At 43.8% G+C, this 10,575-nt stretch overlaps 2 protein-coding genes across 2 annotated transcripts in view; one reads left to right on the forward strand and one right to left on the reverse strand.

The window, feature by feature from the left end:
• The first annotated feature begins 612 nt into the window (after positions 1-612).
• Positions 613-4,693, forward strand: LOC133574292 (uncharacterized). Its single transcript, XM_061926415.1, has 3 exons — positions 613-1,043; positions 3,829-3,969; positions 4,030-4,693. Exons 1-3 carry the CDS (start codon positions 704-706, stop codon positions 4,317-4,319), a joined length of 771 nt encoding a protein of 256 aa, XP_061782399.1. The 5' UTR covers positions 613-703; the 3' UTR covers positions 4,320-4,693.
• A 2,976-nt stretch (positions 4,694-7,669) lies between these two features.
• The window catches only part of LOC133574352 (protein FAM124A), a 10,747-nt gene continuing 7,841 nt past the window's right edge, over positions 7,670-10,575 (reverse strand). The window contains exons 3-4 of the mRNA XM_061926512.1: positions 10,402-10,575; positions 7,670-8,488 (exon numbers count right to left, since the gene is read on the reverse strand). The exon at positions 10,402-10,575 is cut by the window's right edge and continues 539 nt beyond it. Of these exons, the coding sequence (XP_061782496.1) occupies positions 7,739-8,488; positions 10,402-10,575 (924 nt within the window). The 3' untranslated portion in view covers positions 7,670-7,738. The remainder of the gene's footprint in view (positions 8,489-10,401) is intronic.

A 10,575-nucleotide genomic window follows, 5' to 3' on the forward strand; every position in this document is an offset into this window, starting at 1 on the left:
GTGTGAATAGTTGCTAATAAAGTGTAGTGTTAGTGTGAATAGTTGCTAATAAAGTGTAGTGTTAGTGTGAATAGTTGCTAATAAAGAGTATTGTTAGTGTGAATAGTTGCTAATAAAGTGTAGTGTTAGTGTGAATAGTTGCTAATAAAGAGTATTATTAGTGTGAGTAGTTGCTAATAAAGTGTAGTGTTAGTGTGAATAGTTGCTAATAAAGTGTAGTGTTAGTGTGAATAGTTGCTAATAAAGAGTATTGTTAGTGTGAATAGTTGCTAATAAAGTGTAGTGTTAGTGTGAATAGTTGCTAATAAAGTGTAGTGTTAGTGTGAATAGTTGCTAATAAAGTGTAGTGTTAGTGTGAATAGTTGCTAATAAAGTGTAGTGTTAGTGTGAATAGTTGCTAATAAAGTGTAGTGTTAGTGTGAATAGTTGCTAATAAAGTGTAGTGTTAGTGTGAATAGTTGCTAATAAAGTGTAGTGTTAGTGTGAATAGTTGCTAATAAAGTGTAGTGTTAGTGTGAATATTTGGTAATAAAGTGTGAATAAATAATTAGTTGCTGACAAAGAGGATCCAAGCGAGCCGAGTGGGTGGCAGAGTGATGACGTCAGGCGAGGATGATGACGTCATCAGCTTGCGACAAGAGGAGTGCGTTAGCACTAGCATCTCCGGTGTTGTTGTGATCCTTGTGTTCGATCCCCGCGCAGCATGGCCCCCCACACCACCGTGCCATGGTCCGTCAGCGAGGTGACCCAGTTCTTGGTTCTGGTGGCGGACGAGAAGATCCAGGCGGAGTTGGACGGCAGCAGGAACCAGAAGGTGTACAAAGAACTGTCCCAGCTAATGGCGGCTTATGGCTACGAGAGAACTTTCCGTCAATGCAGAGAGAAACTGAAGAAGATGAAGAGCGACTACAGATCCATTAAAGACAACTTGTCCACCAGGAAGACATGGAGGTGGTTCCCGCACATGGACGCCATCTACGGACACCCTGCTACACCTGCTGGGCCGCAGACACATGACTTCATGGAGGTCATCATTGATGATGGTAATAATAGGATTTATTATTCATATTTATATATATATATATATATATATATATATATATATATATATATATGTATACACCTTCTGTGCCGCAGACACACGACTTCATGGAGGTCATCATTGATGATGGTAATAATATGATTTATTATTCATATTTTTATATATATATATATATATATATATATGTATACACCTTCTGGGCCGCAGACACACGACTTCATGGAGGTCATCATTGATGATGGTAATAATAGGATTTATTATTCATATTTATATATATATATATATATATATATATATATATATATATATATATGTATACACCTTCTGGGCCGCAGACACACGACTTCATGGAGGTCATCATTGATGATGGTAATAATATTATTACTTTATTTATATATATATATATATATATATATATGTATATATATATTTATATATATATATATATATATATATATATATATATATATATATATATATATATATATATATATATATATACACATATATGTGAAAATAAAAGACAATTAGGCCAAACGCAAAAATTGAGGGCACATCTTGTATAATTAAACCTTAATTAAGCAAAAATATTGCTCTGCACCAAATAATAATAATATAAATACATTTAATCAAGTCAAATACAAATAAGGCAACAAGAGAAGTATCATACACTTCTCTTTTGTAAAGTCAACGTGAACAGCCGACATGATCATCTACATCAACTATATGATCATCTACATCTACTATATGATCATCTACATCTACTATATGATCATCTACATCTACTATATGATCATCTACATCTACTATATGATCATCTACATCTACTATATGATCATCTACATCAACTATATGATCATCTACATCTACTATATGATCATCTACATCTACTATATGATCATCTACATCTACTATATGATCATCTACATCTACTATATGATCATCTACATCTACTATATGATCATCTACATCTACTATATGATCATCTACATCTACTATATGATCATCTACATCTACTATATGATCATCTACATCTACTATATGATCATCTACATCTACTATATGATCATCTACATCAACTATATGATCATCTACATCTACTATATGATCATCTACATCTACTATATGATCATCTACATCTACTATATGATCATCTACATCTACTATATGATCATCTACATCTACTATATGATCATCTACATCTACTATATGATCATCTACATCTACTATATGATCATCTACATCTACTATATGATCATCTACATCTACTATATGATCATCTACATCTACTATATGATCATCTACATCTACTATATGATCATCTACATCTACTATATGATCATCTACATCTACTATATGATCATCTACATCTACTATATGATCATCTACATCTACTATATGATCATCTACATCTACTATATGATCATCTACATCTACTATATGATCATCTACATCTACTATATGATCATCTACATCTACTATATGATCATCTACATCTACTATATGATCATCTACATCTACTATATGATCATCTACATCAAAAAAATATATTATTATCAATATTTTATTTTATTTTAGCAAACATATGATTCATTTGATTACTCAATTAATGGATTGGGATATTCAATAGAATACTCGATTACTAAAATATTCAATAGCTGCAGCTCTAAAGCAGAATGCTCCTGTTTCATAGAGGATCTTTGTCACTGTTTCAAGCAGCCTGCTCCTGTTTTATAGAGGATCTTTGACACTGTTTCAAGCAGCCTACTCCTGTTTTATAGAGGATCTTTGACACTGTTTTAAGCAGACTGCTCCTGTTTTATAGAGGATCTTTGACACTGTTTTAAGCAGACTACTCCTGTTTTATAGAGGATCTTTGACACTGTTTTAAGCAGACTACTCCTGTGTTATAGAGGATCTTTGTCAGTGTTTCAAGCACAGCTGAGCTGTATTTCAAAGGACTCTGTCATGTCACAGTCACCAACACACTTGCGCTAACATTAGCAAACTTACTTCCTTGTCCGCGTGTCATGTGACCTACGGCGGACTAGCATGGACGAACATGTCAGCGTAGACACGCCTACAGTGTAGACACGCCTACAGCGTAGACACGCCTACAGCCAATGGAAAAACTGCACAGAACATTCCAGCCAATCTAGCTTCTAATTGGCTGGCCACTGAGCCTCAGCCCGCCTCCAATGTCTGCTCTCGCATACATCAGATTATTAATATTATTATTAATATTTTTTATTGTTATTATTATTACTATTATTATTGTTATTGCTAATATTATATTATTACTATTTATATTATTATAACTATTATTTTTTCTTATTGATATTAATATTATTTTTGTTATTATTATTACTATAATTTGCTACATCTACTATATGATCATCATCATCTACATCAACTATATGATTTGCCTGAGAAGCTGGACAGGACAAAAAACTATATATATTATTATTATTATTAGTAGTAGTAGTAGTATTATTAGTATTAGTACGAGTATTATTTTTATCAGAGGATCTTTGATGTTTGTGTAGGTTTTTAAAAGCTGTCGTGTAAAAGATCATTTCAAAGTTATTGGTTGAAAATGTTTAATATTGTAAAAAGAAATCAAATGTTCCATAATGATCAATATTGTCCTCACAAAGACCCCCGCGACCCCAAAAGGGACAAGCGGTAGGAAGTGGATGGATGGATGAGGTCCTCACAAAGACAACGTTTTTGGAACAATGAATGTCTTGACTCCTCCTCCTCATCTCAACCTTCTCTTCTTCAAGACTTAAGTCCGTCTTTGGTGGAGCCCTCCACCCCCCAAAGCGTCTCGGCCCCGAAGGCAGAAGCCACGCCCACGCCGTCCCAGCCGTCGGAGGCGGAGTCTGAGGAGGAGGACGAGGTGGCGCCGGCCAAGCCCAAACGCAGTAAGTGTGGCGCCGGCGAGGCTTTGCGCTGCGGATAAAAGCAGCACTTCCTGTTTCCAGGACCGAGAGGCACACGCGAGTCGGAGCTGGTGGCCGTCCTGCAGAGGATCCACTCGGCGGACCTGAGGCACCACCGGGTGGACGAGGCGCAGCAGGAGCGCATCCTGCGCCTGCAGGAGATGCAGCTCCAGCAGCGCTCGGAACACTTCCAGCTGGCCCTGGAGGAGATGCGTCTGGCCAGAGAGATGGAGGTCTCCCTGCGGAGGGAGCAGCTGGACTCCACCAACACCTTCAACCAGGCCTTCCTGGGCATGGTGGGCCAGCTGCTGCAACGCCCGGGCCAGCAGTGAACCTGCAGGAACCAGCAGGGGGCAGCACTGCACTGCAGGAACCAGCAGGGGGCAGCACTGCACTGCAGGAACCAGCAGGGGGCAGCACTACACTGCAGTGTCAGAGGAAGATGCTGATGGTCCTAAGATGTCTTCTTGTATATATTTGTACAGAACTTTTCTACACTTTGGAATTAAACATGTGACTCTCAGTGGAAAAATACTTTTTTAAAGTCAAAGAGGATTTTTTTGAAAATGTCAACCTTTATTGATCTTTTGCTGGCCTTTTTGTGTGTTTTCACTTGATACACAATCCATGAAGTCCATGACACAATGTCAACAAAGTCCTGTTAGTCACGGATGTTGTTTTCATATTAAACTAATGCTCAAGTCAAGTTGTCTGCAGTTTGTACACAAACGTGTCCACCAGAGGGCAGCAAAGTCATGGTCAGAGCCTGTGGCGGACTTGCTGTCAAAGGTGGTAGCAAACATGACGTTCCAAAGTCATGGAAGGGGCTTTAGACCACAGGCTCTCATAAATGACTTTTTAAAAGCCCCTCAAAGTGACTACAGGGCGCCATGTTTGCTACCAACTCTGAAACCAAGTTGGCCATACTGAAGTTAGTCCACTGGAGGGCAGCACTGTGAAGTAAAGGTGTGTCCAACAGAGGGCACCAGAAAGCAAAGTGAAGGTGTGTCCACTAGAGGGCGACACTGTCTGGTGAAGGTGTGTCCACTAGAGGGTGACACTAGGAAATGAAGGTGTGTCCACTAAAGCACTAGAGGGTGACACTGTATAGTGAAGGTGTGTCCACTAGAGGGTGACACTAGGAAATGAAGGTGTGTCCACTAAAGCACTAGAGGGTGACACTGTATAGTGAAGGTGTGTCCACTAGAGGGCGGCACTGTATAGTGAAGGTGTGTCCACTAGAGGGTGACACTGCATAGTGAAGGTGTGTCCACTAGAGGGTGACACTGCATAGTGAAGGTGTGTCCACTAGAGGGTGACACTGCATAGTGAAGGTGTGTCCACTAGAGGGTGACACTGCATAGTGAAGGTGTGTCCACTAGAGGGTGACACTGCATAGTGAAGGTGTGTCCACTAGCGGGTGACACTGTATAGTGAAGGTGTGTCCACTAGAGGGTGACACTGTATAGTGAAGGTGTGTCCACTAGAGGGTGACACTGTATAGTGAAGGTGTGTCCACTAGAGGGTGACACTGCATAGTAAAGGTGTGTCCACTAGAGGGTGACACTGCATAGTGAAGGTGTGTCCACTAGAGGGTGACACTGCATAGTGAAGGTGTGTCCACTAGAGGGTGACACTGTATAGTGAAGGTGTGTCCACTAGAGGGTGACACTGCATAGTGAAGGTGTGTCCACTAGAGGGTGACACTGTATAGTGAAGGTGTGTCCACTAGAGGGTGACACTGTATGGTGAAGGTGTGTCCACTAGAGGGTGACACTGTATAGTGAAGGTGTGTCCACTAGAGGGTGACACTGTATGGTGAAGGTGTGTCCACTAGAGGGTGGCACTGCAAAGTGAAGGTATGTCCATTAAAGGGCATCACTGCATAGTGAAGGTGTGTCCACTAGAGGGTGACACTGTATAGTGAAGGTGTGTCCACTAGAGGGTGACACTGCATAGTGAAGGTGTGTCCACTAGAGGGTGACACTGCATAGTGAAGGTGTGTCCACTAGAGGGTGACACTGCATAGTGAAGGTGTGTCCACTAGAGGGTGACACTGCATAGTGAAGGTGTGTCCACTAGCGGGTGACACTGTATAGTGAAGGTGTGTCCACTAGAGGGTGACACTGTATAGTGAAGGTGTGTCCACTAGAGGGTGACACTGTATAGTGAAGGTGTGTCCACTAGAGGGTGACACTGCATAGTAAAGGTGTGTCCACTAGAGGGTGACACTGCATAGTGAAGGTGTGTCCACTAGAGGGTGACACTGCATAGTGAAGGTGTGTCCACTAGAGGGTGACACTGTATAGTGAAGGTGTGTCCACTAGAGGGTGACACTGCATAGTGAAGGTGTGTCCACTAGAGGGTGACACTGTATAGTGAAGGTGTGTCCACTAGAGGGTGACACTGCATAGTGAAGGTGTGTCCACTAGAGGGTGACACTGTATAGTGAAGGTGTGTCCACTAGAGGGTGACACTGTATGGTGAAGGTGTGTCCACTAGAGGGTGACACTGTATAGTGAAGGTGTGTCCACTAGAGGGTGACACTGTATGGTGAAGGTGTGTCCACTAGAGGGTGGCACTGCAAAGTGAAGGTATGTCCATTAAAGGGCATCACTGCATAGTGAAGGTGTGTCCACTAGAGGGTGACACTGTATAGTGAAGGTGTGTCCACTAGAGGGTGACACTGCATAGTGAAGGTGTGTCCACTAGAGGGTGACACTGCATAGTGAAGGTGTGTCCACTAGAGGGTGACACTGCATAGTGAAGGTGTGTCCACTAGAGGGTGACACTGTATTGTGAAGGTGTGTCCACTAGAGGGTGACACTGTATAAAGAAGGTGTGTCCACTAGAGGGTGACACTGCATAGTGAAGGTGTGTCCATTAAAGGGCATCACTGCATAGTGAAGGTGTGTCCACTAGAGGGTGACACTGTATAGTGAAGGTGTGTCCATTAAAGGGCATCACTGCATAGTGAAGGTGTGTCCACTAGAGGGTGACACTGCATAGTGAAGGTGTGTCCATTAAAGGGCATCACTGCATAGTGAAGGTGTGTCCACTAGAGGGTGACACTGTATAGTGAAGGTGTGTCCACTAGAGGGTGACACTGCATAGTGAAGGTGTGTCCACTAGAGGGTGACACTGCATAGTGAAGGTGTGTCCACTAGAGGGTGACACTGCATAGTGAAGGTGTGTCCACTAGAGGGTGACACTGTATAGTGAAGGTGTGTCCATTAAAGGGCATCACTGCATAGTGAAGGTGTGTCCACTAGAGGGTGACACTGCATAGTGAAGGTGTGTCCATTAAAGGGCATCACTGCATAGTGAAGGTGTGTCCACTAGAGGGTGACACTGTATAGTGAAGGTGTGTCCACTAGAGGGTGACACTGCATAGTGAAGGTGTGTCCACTAGAGGGTGACACTGCATAGTGAAGGTGTGTCCACTAGAGGGTGACACTGCATAGTGAAGGTGTGTCCACTAGAGGGTGACACTGTATAGTGAAGGTGTGTCCATTAAAGGGCATCACTGCATAGTGAAGGTGTGTCCACTAGAGGGTGACACTGCATAGTGAAGGTGTGTCCACTAAAGGGCATCACTGCATAGTGAAGGTGTGTCCACTAGAGGGTGACACTGTATAGTGAAGGTGTGTCCACTAGAGGGTGACACTGTATAGTGAAGGTGTGTCCACTAGAGGGTGACACTGTATAGTGAAGGTGTGTCCACTAGAGGGCGGCAAAGAGCAATGAGTCCTCAAATGTAGAATTCCTGCTCCTCCTCACCTTCCCATGGACTTCCTGCAGGTGTTTGCAGGTTGTGGTCCATGGAGACGTCACTGAGGGACTGAGGTGGTTTTGTCCTACAAGAGACGGGAGTCCGTCCAAGCGCCGCCGCCTTGTGGTGGTCCTGAGGTCCGGGAGGCGGCTGGCTGTCTTGCCGTGGCGCCGGTAGGGACCGAGAAGCCTCCAGGTGGGTTTGGATGTAGGCGGACACCACGGTGAGGTCCACACCGCCTGCTCGGACTTTATTCCCCGTGTCCACGTCCGTCTCCTCGGCGCCAAGGAGCGCGTCCACGTTGAGCCGGAAAGTGGGGATGAGGGAGGAGCTTCTGTGCAGAGAGCGCCGGCGAGGGCTGGCTGGTGCCGGTGCTGGTGCCGGTGCTGGTGCCGGTGCTGGTGCCGGACCCGGCGAAGAGCAGGTGGAGCTGACTGAGTCCAGGTTTGGCAGAGAGAAGAGCGAGTTGGAGCGCTGGCCCCGCCCCCTGCACGGGTGGTACCAGTCGGGCCAGAACCGCGCCCCCTCGTCCTCATCCTCCTCACAGCACAGCGGGAGGGAACACACCGACCTCTGCTGATGGTGCCATCTGGGGCGGGATGTGGTCTGATGATGATGGCGGCGGTTCTTGTAGGAGGCGGAGCTACAGGTCGGAGTGGGCGGGGCCAAGCAAGATTCTGCCACAAGGTGGGCGGGGTCACGTCTGAGTTTGAGGTGAATGTCGTGAACCTGTATAAGATAACAAAAGGTGTAATAAGTTACTGACTAGAACCCAGACCTCAACCAGGAACACACAGTTGTCATCTGGATCAGAACCAAATTGGTTTGTGAACGCTTCAAACTAACTTGGACTTGTTTCACTTCAGGAATGCTACAGTTGTCCTAACTCATCATGACTAGACTAAATAGGACAGCTAGTTAATTTGAGATATGCCATAGCTGTCCTATCTAGTCATGACTAGACTATATAGCCCAGCCCTAGTCTTAGGGTTAGGGTTAGGCTAGATGTGACCTATCTCATCATGACTAGCCCTAGATAGGACAGCTAATCAATTTGAGGTATGCTACAGTCATCCTATCTCATCATGACTAGACTCCATAGGAAAGTTAGTTAATTTGAGATATGCTACAGCTGTCCTATCCCATCATGACTAGAGTAGATAGGACAGCTAGTCAATTTGAAATATGCAACAGCTGTCCTATCTCGTCATGACTATATGAGACAGGACAGCTAGTTAATTTGAAATATGCTACAGCTGTCCTATCCCATCATGACTAGACGAGATAGGACAGTTAGTCAATTTGAAATATGCCACAGCTGTCCTATCTCATCATGACTAGACTACATAGGACAGTTAGTTAATTTGAGATATGCTACAGCTGTCCTATCTCGTCATGACTAGACGAGATTGGACAGCCCTAGTCTAGTCAGTCCTATTTAGACTAGATGTGTCCTATCTCATCATGACTAGACTAAATAGGACAGCTAGTCAATTTGAAATATGCAACAGCTGTCCTATCCCGTCATGACTAGACGAGACAGGACAGCTAGTCAATTTGAAATATGCCACAACTGTCCTATCCAATCATGACAAGACTAGATAGGACAACTAGGTATTTTTTGAGTTGTGTTACAGTTGTCCTAACTCATCATGACTAGACTAGATAGGACAGCTAGTCAATTTGAGATCTGCTACAGCTGTCCTATTCCATCATGACAAGACTAGATAGGACAACTAGGTATTTTTTGAGTTGTGTTACAGTTGTCCTAACCCATCATGACTAGACTAGATAGGACAGCTAGTCAAGTTGAGATCTGCTACAGCTATCCTATCCCGTCATGACAAGACCGGATAGAACAACTAGGTATTTTTTGAGTTGTGTTACAGTTGTCCTAACTCATCATGACGAGACTAGATAAGACAGCTAGTCAATTTGAGATCTGCTACAGCTGTCCTATTCCATCATGACAAGACTAGATAGGACAACTAGGTATTTTTTGAGTTGTGTTACAGTTGTCCTAACCCACCATGACTAGACTAGATAGGACAGCTAGTCAAGTTGAGATCTGCTACAGCTGTCATATCCCGTCATGACAAGACTAGATAGAACAACTAGGTATTTTTTGAGTTGTGTTACAGTTGTCCTAACTCATCATGACTAGACTAGATAGGACAGATAGTCAATTTGAGATATGCTCCAGCTGTCCTATCTAGTCATGACTAGACTACATAGGACAGTTAGTTAATTTGAGATATGCTACAGCTGTCCTATCTCGTCATGACTAGACTAGATTGGACAGCCCTAGTCTAGTCAGTCCTATTTAGACTAGATGTGTCCTATCTCATCATGACTAGACTAAATAGGACAGCTAGTCAATTTGAAATATGCAACAGCTGTCCTATCCCGTCATGACTAGACGAGACAGGACAGCTAGTCAATTTGAAATATGCCACAACTGTCCTATCCAATCATGACAAGACTAGATAGGACAACTAGGTATTTTTTGAGTTGTGTTACAGTTGTCCTAACTCATCATGACTAGACTAGATAGGACAGATAGTCAATTTGAGATCTGCTCCAGCTGTCCTATCTAGTCATGACTAGAGGAGATAGGACAGAAGAAGAAAGGTTAGTGTCACCTGCAGGAGGATTGTGTTCCCGTCGTAGTCGTGTGTCTGCCAGCGGAGGTGGCTGATGGGGCTGCAGGGTTTGGGCAGGAGGGGCACCAGGGCGCCCACGTCTGCCACCCGGACCTCCATGACGGCTGAGTCCAGCACGGCCGCCCTCTGACCTGTGGGGAGCCTCTTGAAGGC

Source organism: Nerophis lumbriciformis, linkage group LG31 (genome assembly GCF_033978685.3).
Source record: "Nerophis lumbriciformis linkage group LG31, RoL_Nlum_v2.1, whole genome shotgun sequence".
Classification (NCBI taxonomy): Eukaryota; Metazoa; Chordata; class Actinopteri; order Syngnathiformes; family Syngnathidae; genus Nerophis; species Nerophis lumbriciformis.